General features: G+C 46.5%; 1 protein-coding gene across 1 annotated transcript in view; it reads right to left on the reverse strand.

Annotated features, from left to right (window-relative positions):
- LOC104850747 (antigen WC1.1) overlaps positions 1-11,972 on the reverse strand; it is a 186,237-nt gene that overhangs the window by 164,535 nt on the left and 9,730 nt on the right. Inside the window, 5 exon segments of the mRNA XM_033766309.1 lie at positions 8,376-8,523; positions 8,812-8,961; positions 9,354-9,631; positions 9,829-10,022; positions 10,800-10,883. Coding sequence (XP_033622200.1) covers positions 8,376-8,523; positions 8,812-8,961; positions 9,354-9,631; positions 9,829-10,022; positions 10,800-10,883 — 854 coding nt within the window.

Raw genomic sequence — 11,972 nt, forward strand, 5'->3', positions numbered from 1 at the left:
CCTTTTTTTTTTTTTTTTTTGTGGTACTGGGGATCAAGCAAGCAGTGGAACCATTGAGCTATTATGCACCCCTATTTACCCTTCTTTTATGAGTATGTCTGTGTAAGTATGATTCTCTTCCTTTTGTCTTTTTTCCTCCCAATACAGTTTATAGAGCATAAGGGAATTCTCCTCTGTCCCTTTATATCTCTCCTAGTTTTAGCCATATATCTTTGCCTGGCTTCTTTCTCCTGTGTCTTACTCATTCTCAAGTTTTCTTCTTTTTTATTTCTCTCTCTCTCTCTCTCTCTCTCTCTCTCTCTCTGCCTTTTCATTTGTCTCCCTTTAAAATTTTCTGTAATGTTATATCAGTCATAGAATCTTTTCCCATCACCATTCCTCACTACTAATTTTGTACCCAGTTTTTCACTGTTATCTCCTTCTAAACCAAGACAATATCATTAACACTTTTTCCAAACACATAAACTCCTCCTCCAAAGTTTTTAATTCCTCATACTTAGGCCCCTTACAGTCAATCCTGTCTTCTCTAGTATTAATCCTTGGTCCTTTCCACAAAATACCCTATGAAAATTCTCAATACTAATCCTTCAACTCAACTAAAAGTACTCCCATAAAATCAACATTTTCTTCTCAGCTATCACTATCCCCCCCGTCATATTTTCCTTTAGTATCTAACACTCCTCATCCATGCACCTCCCTTTCTCCCACTCCACCTCATCTACCTCACTGCAGAGACGCCACACATAACAAACACTCATTGTGTGCATAGAGAATACACAGGGAGACAGTCTCCAATGGGACTAGGTTCTTGGCTGAGGTATGGCCCAATTAAAAAGGTGAGGCCATATAAAATCTCAAATGGGCCCTGTACGTTCCCTGGGCATGGCTCTGGTATGAAGGAGAGCAGTGGGAAGCAGAGAAACCCAATCCTTATGGAGTTGGAGCATAAGCCTGGTAAGGTGGGCCTTAAGGAGGCCATTAGCCAATTCTACCTTCCCAGATGACTGAGGCCAGTAGGCATGGGAAGATTCCATTGTATATTAAGTAATTTGAACACCTCCTTGGTAATTTGGCTAATGGAAATTGGGCCATTGTCTGGCTGAATAGAGGCAGGAAGGCCAAACCAGGGGATGATATCAGCTATAAGGGAGATAACAACTGCCAAAGCTTTTTCTCAGCCTGTGGGAAAGGTCTCTATCCACTCTGTGAAGATGTCTACCTAGACAAGAAGATGTCTTAATTTCTGCACTCATACCATGTTAGTGAAATCAATTTGCCAGTCCTGAGTTGGGGGGAAAAAACTTCAAACTTGATGTGTAAGGAAAGGAGAGGGCCTCAGAGAGCCCCGAGGTGTGGTTACTTGGCAAACAGAACATTGATCTGCGATAGTTTTGAGGAGGGCCTTCCAAGAGGGAAAGCAGATAAGAGGATGAAGCAGACATGTTAAGGGCTTGTAGCCTGCATGAAATTTATTGTGAAGAAATGGAAGAATGGCATGGGCCTGTGATGCAAGGAGGAGGACTTTTCCCTGACTTAGGAACCACCCTTTTTTGGTAGGGAGGTCCTCACATTGTTGGTGCTCAAAAGGGGAACAGGCTAGAGTGAGGCTGAGAGGAGAAAAATATTGATCCTTGATGGTGTAGAGGGAAAGGTTAACAGCTTCCTTTGCAGTTTTATCTTCAAAGGCATTCCCAGAAGCTACAGGGTCTGAAAATCTCTTGCAGTAAAACACAGCCACCCATGTCAGTAGGACAGCAACCTGAAGAAGGGCTTTAATGAGTGGAGCATTAATGATTGAAGACCCTTGAGAGGTTAGAAACACTCATTCTGCCAAGATGGAAGCATGATCGTGTAATATATAAAACGAATACTTTGAGTCTGTATAGATGTTAACTTAAAAGCTCTTAGTGTAAAAGCATGGGTCAGAGCAGTTAGTTCAGCCTATTGAGAGGTAGTAGATGAGGGAAGACCTGTAGCTCCTATGATAGGTCCTTCCCTGGCAGGGGAGTAAAGGGTAGGCTTGTATGAACCACATTGATAAACCAGGTGTGATTAGGATTGGGAAAGGGAATGGTGGAAAAGGAGAAGTTGCTAGGTGTATTAGAGACATGGAGTCATGTGGTTCAGCCTCTTTAGAAAGGGGTAGTGGGTTGAAAAATTCAGTAGCTGGATTAAAATCAGAGTCCAGGGCAACTGTAATCCTGGTAGTCTCACGAAAAGGGCATAAAGTTTAAGAAGGCAAGGGTGGAGAGAAAGCATGAGAAGTGGGATGAAGACATGAGTCCCTGAAGGTTGTGGAAAGAGGAAAGGATGAGTGGAGGTTGAGAGGGATATTTGTGATTTTGAATGTCTCTAGGAGTATCAGGGCTGCAGCAGCTGGTGCCCATAGGCATGGTGACTAGCCTGTGACAGTAGAGTCAAGCTGTTTGGACAGAAATGCTGTCAGACATAGACTGGAACCTTGTATCAGAACCTCTAATGCATATCTTTTGTACTCTTATTATATTAAGCTGAAAGGTTGGTAAGGCCTGGAAATGCTAATGCAGGAATTGTTTTTAGGGCCTCCTTTAAGTTGTGAAAAGATGAGTGAGGGAAAGTCTTGTGATCTAAGGGCTCAGCAGGATCTCCCTTAACAAGTTTGTAGAGGGGATTAATGAGGAGAGCAAAGCCGAGAACCCAAAGGCAGAGATATTCTAGTATGCTGAGAAAGGAAAGGAGTTGTTGTTTGATAGTAAGAACTGGAATTAAGTGGACACAATCTGGAGATAGGGCTCAGGTATGTTTGTGGATAATGATGCCCAGGTAGGTAATAGATGGTAAAGAGATTAGGGCCTTAGAAGGCAAGACACAGTATCCCTCAGAGTCTAGATGCTGTAATAATAAGAGGCTGTCTTTATGGGATGACTCATAGTAGGGGCTGCAGAGGAAGAGGTCATCTACATACTGTATGAGAGGAGGAGGGATGAAAGGAGAGTAAATCATGTGCAAGGGTTTGACCAAAATAGTGGGTACTATCCCAGAAGTCCAGGTTAGCTTTTGGGAATAACAGATATTAGGATCTGTCCAGCTGAAGACAAAGAGAAGCCGTGAGGAGAGTAAACGGAATAGTGAAAAAAGCATCTTTTAGATTTAAAACAGAGTAATGAATGGTGGATGAAGGGATAGAAGATAAGAGTGTGTCAGGGTTTGGCACCACAGGGTGTATGAGGAAGACAACCTGATTAGTGGCATGAAAATTTTGTACCAGTCTACAAGAGCCATTTACCTTCCATATTGGGAGATTGGAAGTACTGTAAGAGGAATTGGCAGGAATTAATAGACAGTGTCACAATAGGTGAGAGAGGACAGGTTGTAAGCTCTTTAAAGACAGATCTGGGATCAGATACTGTCATTGGGCAGAGTAGGGGTAATCAGGCTTGAGAGGGATATTAAGGGGTTGTTTGGATGAGGGCAGAGATAGGGCAGAAGTGTCCCAGAGTCTGGGGCTGAGGGGAGGAGAGATGATAGGAGCCTCAGGGTAGGCAGGGAAGGAGAGACTAAAGCAGCTATAAGCTCTGACTGTGTGATAATCAGAGTGGCTGACAGCTTAGCTAAGATGTCTCACCATAAAGGGGAATAGGACAGGTGAGAATAACTAAAAATGATGCAGGAAAAGGTGTTGGCTCAGCAGACACCAAACTGGGGGCATCTTAAAAGATCTGGAGACTTTGGAATCAATCCCTACAACAGTAGTTGGGGCCAAGGAGGTTGGTCCACAAAAGGAAGACAAGGTAGAATGTGTAGCACCTGTGTCAAGGAAGAATGGGGTAGAATTACCCTTATGGTAATAAGACTTACTTGGAGCTCTGAAAATGGTCCAGAAGGCCTCAATGGCTTCCAGGTGGCATCAGTCCTTGGTGGCCAGGCCAAGAAAATCTGGGAAGGAGCTGGTTGGGGGTCCCTAGGGTCATTTCCCAGAAGCAGCAGGGACATCTGCTAGACTGGTCAATCTTACTTCCAGTAAGAACCCCCACAGGAAGGACATGACTTGGAGGGAATCCCATGCTGTAGACATGCCCTAGACCAGTGATCATTCTGGTGGCATTTGAAACATGATTCTGAAGGGGTACCTCAAGTCTGAGATACCTTTGATCTTTTATTAGTTACTTTGGCAGCCAACTCTGCAGGTTTTCTTACAAAGGAGGCCAGTATCTGCAGCTAAGAAATGTACTGCTATCAAGCATTTCCATCCCTGTTATTATAAACATTGAAAGATAATTTAATAGTTCTTGTTGTAAGGTTTGAGGACCAATCGACAGTTTCTGTAATTTTTTTATGACTATTAACAAAATGCACCTTTAAAATAAAATGGCCTTCTGGACCTTCTGGATCTAGGACCATATAACACCTGAGGGCAGCAGCTAAATGGACCATGAATTGGACAGGATTTTCATCCTTTGTGTGGGTGGTTTCTTTAAGTCTATCATAATTAACTGTCCTTTGTGCTGCCTTTCAGAGTTCCTCAACTAAACAAATAACAATATAGTTATGGCTTTTGTGAGCCCAAGATTGTCCTTCCTCATCTAGGGATATAAGGTCCCCTCTTCTCTTTCACCTTGCTCCAAACACAGGACATTGCCCTGGCAGCAAACTTTTCCCCACACACAGGAGCGAGTGTCAAAGAAGCTGCTTCCTCCCCAATGGGCTGCCATATTTTTCTTATTGTTGTTGCTATTGTTTAGTATTTTATTTGACATTGTCATGGCTTTAACATAGAATTGCTCTGTTGTATTTAGGTGTTTTGTTTTGACTTATTTTGTTTTGTTCTGTTTTTGGTACTGGGGATTGAACTAAGGACCTTGCACTTGTGAGGCAGGTGGCAGCACCACTGAGCTAAATCCCTTGCCCTTCTGTACTTGTTTTAAATTATATATGCCTATCTAAAATGATCCAATTAGATAATTTCTTATTCATGAAAATGTGCATACAAGTGTTTGTATATATGCCTATTTTAAGTTTTACTGGTTAACTTTTACATTTATCTGTTATGTGAACCTCCTACAGATTGTACTTCCTGTCATGCCCATTTTAACTTATTTTGTGTCAATTTAGGAGTGATAATTTAAATTGGTGACTTTGTTGTATATTTTTAAAAAGACTGAGCATTCAGCTCCCAGAGTTGCTGGGCTGCAGGGACTGGGATCAGAGGCCAGAAACACATTCAGAGAACTCTGGGCCTGAACAGGTCTTGGAGCAGTAGAGGAACTGGGAGACTGAGGACCCCAGGACTCCTTGAGGGAACAGGGTTGGGGCAATCCTGAGGGGAGCCAAGCTAGCTGAGGACCTTTACGGGGACCCAAAGGTGAACCCAGGAGCCCAGCTTAGTGGGGATGAGAGGAGCTGCTGTGGGCTGGGGCATCCTCCTGTCCGGGAGGATGGGAGCAATCTCCCTGCTCCTTACACAGCCTTCTATGCACCCAGGTGAAGCCCACAGTTGAACCAGCACAGCACTCGGGAAATTAGTCCCAGGAAATTCCCATGACTATTGACAGAGTATAGATACATTCATGGAGGATACTTATAAAAGAGAAGGTGTTTGACATGAATCAAAACTGAATTAATCATAGCAATTATAACAGATATGAAATTTAGAAATATAACATTGTAAAATAAAACCAAATCCCAGAATACTAAATGCAGCTTAGTATCTTATATAGCTTGAAAACAAGCAAAAGAAACAACACAATATTTATATTTAGTAAGAGGAAGCCTTCTCACTTCTCAAAGCATTGGGAAGACCCTTGATACCCTGTTATCTGGAGGCCTCACCCCCACATCCACTTCCTAACTTTCCACAATGCCCAGATCTGTTGCTCTGGTCTCCTTGGGGGGAACCAGGCTGAGCCAGCCTGCCAGCCTAGCACAGTAGATGATCAGCCTGGAGCTGCCCCTGTCCAGAGATTCCCCAGCATCTGAACCAGGACCCAACTACTCCCCTAGGTCTGGCTTCACGCCTGCATAGAGTCCCAGGCAGCAAGGAGTCCTGCAAGAACACTGACCCCACACCTATAGCCAATGGGGACACCAATGCCCACACCTGCAAAGTTCCACAGCTCTAAGAGCACCTGGCCAGTGGTGCAGGTGGAAAGGGGTGGGGTTGAGAATCACATGGTCTCCAGAACAATGCCTGGAGACATTTTCTCTGAAGACCTGAAAAGGCAAGGCTTGAAGGTTGCAAATGGCTATACACAGACTTTCAGCTGGGCTGTGGAGGGGGCTCCAAGCATGGAGGTGGATGCAAGACTGCTTTGCCACAAGAGTAGTCCTGAGGCTCTTAAACTGGGTGTGTCTTGACATGGCTTGCTCCAGGGTATGCTTGCATAAAGGAAGACTTGTCCAGATAAGGCACCCCCAGCACTGCAGGCCTTAGGCTGCATGGGTCAACTTCACTCACCTTCACAGCCTCAGCCCCTGATGGAGCTGACCCAGCTAATGACCCTCCTGACAGCTAACCTCAGGCACCCCCATCTGGGTGTGGCCACAGGTGAACAGCACTGTCCTGATGTAGGCCACTTTGACAAGGTGGCAGCCTCTCCAGGGATCCTGCCTCCCCAGCCCCACCAAGTAGGGGCATCCCCTGAAACCCAGCCCCAGCACTCTGCACAAGTGCTGACCTGCCCCTCCTTTCTGGGGAAAGAGCTTAGACTCCTCCAGAGGCCCTCCCCTGAGGATTAGCACGTGTGTGAGTTTGGGGAAGAAGGGTTCAGTCAGGAAATTTATCAGGATATGGGGAGGCCCCAGCCCACATTTATAGACCATAACACCTTTTCCACAGCATTTGCCAAAAACTCTCAGCCTTGTCCCACACCTGAAATACAACAGACCAAACCAGATCTGTTATTAGAAACACAGGAAGGAACTTTCTCACACCCATGAAAACACCTCTGTGCTTCTGAAACCAGGCTGGGCAACCTAGCAACTCAGTGAGGCTTTGTTTCAAAAATATAAAATATGGCAAGCTGGAGTTATATTCAGTACAAGGGCCCTAGGTTCAATACCCAGGACTGAAAGTGAAAAAAGGAAAAGCAATACAAAGATGATCCTTCAACCCGTTTTAAAAAAATGATTTTATCTTAATTGTGGTGGTGATGGTATTATATCTGGAGAGAAATTTCCATTTGATCATGTTATTATATTCTCCCTGAGCAATGTGTAAAGCAGATAGACTGAGCGAATATAATGTGATATAAATACCCGGTATTTCAGGAGAAATACTAATACTACAGTTCTCCTCCATTCTAGTGTCCAAGTCTGGCTCTGAGCTGTGCCCATGGCTGCACATGCACTGCAAAAGCAGCCTGTTCTGCTGCTATTGGATGGAGTTTGTATATATCTGAAGTATTCTGAAGATTCTGTATCCCTGCTGGAGGACTGTTTATTGAATTTTTCTGTTACTGAATTAGAGATGCTGAAACATTCCACCTAAATCTGAGGTTTTCTCTATATTCCCCACCCCCCTTTAACTCTACCAGTCTAGCTTCCTGAATTTTTATGTTCTACCATTTTTTCATGAGAATGGTTGTTTTGTATTCCTGGAAATTTTCTCCTTTTCTCATTATGCAATGTCTTTCTTAGTTTACTGACGTCCTTTACCTTGGAGGCTGCCTTTTCTCATCTTAATACACTTACACCAATTTCCTTGTGATTAAGGTTTGCCTGTTTTATCTTTTTCATTTCTTATACTCTCAACTTATCTGTCTATATTTCAAACATATACCTTCTAGAAGTTAGATGTTATTATAGCTTTTTGAAAAACATTTTGCTTTGAAATGATTAGGGACTCACAGGTACTTGAGTAATGAGATGTTCTATCCACTCTTTACCCAGCTTCACCCACTGGTAGCAGTTTGCAAAAATAATAGGATGATATCAAAACCAGGAAATGTACTTCTTCACCAGCAGTGTAGGACAGGCCTGATTTCTTGTCATCCATTCTTGCAATAGGTAATTGGTATTTTTCATGTTAGCTATTCAAATACATCGAGGTGATATAGCACTATGGTTTTAAATATGGTTTGATGGCTAATTATGGTGAATATCATCTCTCTCTCTTTTTTTTTAAGGGTTTCACAGGATCATTAAATTGCCAGATTGCACTGGAACTTGTGATTCTCCTGCCTCAGTCTCTCTTGAGAGTAATCTGACGACAGGCCTGCTCCACTACACCCAGGCTCAACATATTTTTGCCTATTTGGTAAATTGTCTTTCATTTCTTTTGGCTCTTTTCTAAGATTTTTTTTTATTTTGAGTTTGGGGGAACTTTACAAAATGCATTCTATCAATAAAAAAAACACATTCTAGACATTTCTACTTCCACAGACAAGTTGTGCACATACTTTGTTCAGTCTGTGGAGCTGGTTCACCCGGAGGTCCAATGGAGAGCAGCAACCACCTGGAGAAGTCTTCCCAGTTCTCCATCAGGCATTGGATAGCACTGATTCGCAGCCCAGAGAGAGAGGTGAGGTTCCTTGGCCTTTGGCGCTCCTGGGAGAGAAGGACTCTGGGAGAGGCCTGCAGCTCTCTCCAGTCCCCTGAATGTGTCCTGATCACATAGACCCTCATGGAGCCTCCAGAGGGGACACTTGGGAAGCAAGGGATGAGAGAGCCCAGAATGGCAGCTACAGCCAAGGAAAAGGTGCCAGGAGGGAAGACTGGATGGGAGAGTCCAGGCCAGCATGGCCCTGGGAAGGAGGGGCCTGAGCACATAAAGGCGAAGAGAGGTCCTGGACCCTCCTGAAGCTGAGGGCCCCTGGGGATCCAGTGCTCCATTACCTGGGTGCAGGCTGAGGTTTCCATGATGCAGTGCCTGAGGACAGTGCTGATGACACACTGGGCCACATTTGGGAGCTGAATGAGAGGGGTGTGGATGGTGGCAGACTGGTGCTCCTGGGCCTTTTTGCCCTGCTGCAAGGAGGTGAGATCCTGGAAAGAGTAGAGTGTCATGTTTTTAAACAACTCCTGGGGAGAGATAGTGCCACTGGGTCCTGCCACAGACCACAGGACCCCAAGCAAGGATGGATACTGCCAATCAGATCTGGAGCTCAGGAAGTCAGGACTGTGGCTCAGGCCTCACAGGGAATTCTGGGCTCTGTTTCCCTGCCACAAGGACATCTTACATAAGAGTGACCCTGTGTTGTGCAAGGATGGAGCTGGGATTTGAACAGGATATGGGCTCAGCAGGTCTTGATGGCAGATGCCCGAAAGGAGTCCACACTTGCCTTTCCTTCTCAGCACAGTCCCTTATCATGTCCCTCAGCATGACCTGGTCTGCCAGCAGATCAGGAGGGGACACCGTCACGTGAGGCTGCACTCACCCTGGTTTTCATGGTCATAAGTGAAGGCCAGGGTGGCACCACTGGGAGGAGTGGCCCTGCTCTGGCTGGCTGCAGCTCCAGAGTCATCTCAGATACAGTCAGCTTCTTCCTTGGAACAATAGCCCGAGGTGGCTTTACAGGTACACCTGGGACTGGAGCTGGCACTGCAGCTGACTCTTGCTGCAGAATGGGTGGTGTGTCTACTGCTGGCTTAGAGGCTGCTGCTAGAGCTGGCTCTTGCTCTCCAGTTGGAACTGGCTCTGGTGCTCGTGCCAGAGCTGCAGGAAAAAAGATGCCAAACATCATCGCCTTTCCCTGACTTCCAGAAAGTCTCCCAACCCTGACTCCACAACAGGAGATCTGCTCAGCCTGTGGTCCACCACCTGAGGGGCCGGAGGCTCATCTTTGGGCCTCACCCAACCCGACCAAGAGCCTCTTCCTAGGGCTCTGATGGACCCATCCCAGGCCTCCTCACCCTCAGACTTGGCTTTCACGGTCTCCATGTTCTCCAGCTGGGCCAGGAGAAGCTGTGCACGGTGCTCCAGGTCTGAGCCAGCCATGTGCAGCTTCACGTACTCCACCAGCTGCTTGAGGCACTCAAACTCCGGAGGCTGCCAGAACTGATCTGAATACTTTTCCAGCCACGTGCCCAAGATGGTAGAGATGGCACTGAGGGCAGGGGGGTGGGCAGTGTCAGGGACCTGACCTCCCCTTCTCGATGGCATCCCAAGGGGCCTGGGCTACTGTACTCCCCAGTTCACTGAGTGAACAGCCTGCTCAGCCTGCACGCCTTAGACTGTCCATACAGAGACTGGCCAAGAAACCCAGCAGGGACTTCAGAGATCCTGCACTGGAGGGAGCCCCAGATCAATGCCCCTTCTTCAGAGAAGCCCACACACTGCAGTGTGGAAATTGGGGGCTCCTGCTCACCGGAAGCTAAACTGTTCTATGTTTTTTTCTCCCACCCACAACCCTGGTAACACCTCAACCTGTGGCCTGGCTGCCAGGCTGCTTCCATATCTGAGATACCTATGGGTCTTGTCTTCCCTTCCACACTTCCACTGAGGGGTGCAGCCTCCCCTCTTATAGTCATCAAGACACCTGGAAACTACAAGGAAAGTAGCAAGGCCACATATGACCATGCTGCTCCCCAAACAGCCACTGTTTCCCATGAGGGGCGGGATGGACACACAAGGCTGGAATGGGCTGTTGGTGGGAATGGATCCTCACAGTGCCTGGCTCAAACCCTCAGGTCCCCCCTCTGTTCCCTGGTCTGCGACCCCACCCACAGCTCTTATCTCCTCCTGCTGCAAGGGAAGCCCCAGACCTCAGCCCTCCAGTGGGAGACACAAATAGAGGAGCTGGTGTTTGCCCCTCCCTATCTCAGCTCCCCAGTTCCCCATTCTGGACTCAGGAACTTTCCCTCTTGAGGCAAATCCCACTCACTTTTTCAGCTGATCCAGAGGCCTGCCATTTCTACCAGAGTAATGGGGGCTTTGGCTGTATGTAGAGGTCATGAGATGATCACATCTGTAACCAGCATGATGAAATGGTACTTTAGAATTTTTCCTTAGGGACAAGTGGCTTTTCCAAACATCCTCAAGCTGAGGATTTAACTACCACTTCCTCTTCTCCTCAGCACAGACAAAAGGAGAGAACATGAAGATGCTACACAGGCAGTCAGGCCCCATTTCATTTCCAGGAGGAACGGAGGGAATCAAAAGTGTCCTGGAACCCTGGAGCAAGCCTGGAAAGGTGCCTTCTCTCCTTGTGTGCCTTCTTTCCTTGTGTGCCCCTTCCCCTCTGCACCTTACTATGAAAGACCCTGCACACCTGGAGGCTGTGAGATGGTGATTTGAGGCAAAGACAACACCTCCATCCCCTTGGAGTGAGATTAAAAGAAAGTCTTTCCCCTTTTCTCCAAAATAAATGGCTTCCTTTGGTTTTCCCAAAAGTGAGTAAATAAACCTGAGCAGATGGATATGGAAGACTGGGAACACACCTACCCCACCTTCTTATGACTTCTTGGGTCACTGGCTACTCTGCCATAGAAATAAAGTCTAAGAGAGAAGGTGTTTTCCTGCTCTTTTTCCATGAATTGGGCTAAGTACCCAGAAATGTGCCTGTATACAATTAGTCCTTCATATCCATGTATGCATGAAGGAACCCAACCATCTCCTTCCCAAATATCTCCATGGGCGTTATGCTCCTCAGTCCACCCCCATGGCTCCTGCTCTTCCTGCATCTGAGATAAGAGTCTCCCAAATGGAATCTGGAGCCTCCTTCACAGATGGGGAAACTTTCTCTGAGGCCTCAAGCGAGGACCTAGGCTGAGAGCTTCCCCATGTTGATAAAAGGTGAATGTCACAAACAAGTGGACCACAGTGCTGGGTACACGACCGAGCCCAGGACAGGCATTTGCAGGACCAACTCTTTTGGTCCTGACCACACCCTGTGGGTTCTTCTACTGGCATTCCAGTTTTCACATAGCAAAGTGGGTCACTGAGAGGTGCAAGACATTCCCAAAACCCAGCCAGACGGAGCTCCCCTGGCCTACAAGATGGTACATGTGAGGACCAAGTTTTCAGGTCAAGGTGGGCTCCCTCTGCACCCCCTCTA

The sequence above is a fragment of the Fukomys damarensis genome, unplaced genomic scaffold (assembly GCF_012274545.1).
Source record: "Fukomys damarensis isolate Sample0158 unplaced genomic scaffold, DMR_v1.0_HiC HiC_scaffold_19, whole genome shotgun sequence".
Taxonomy (NCBI): domain Eukaryota; kingdom Metazoa; phylum Chordata; class Mammalia; order Rodentia; family Bathyergidae; genus Fukomys; species Fukomys damarensis.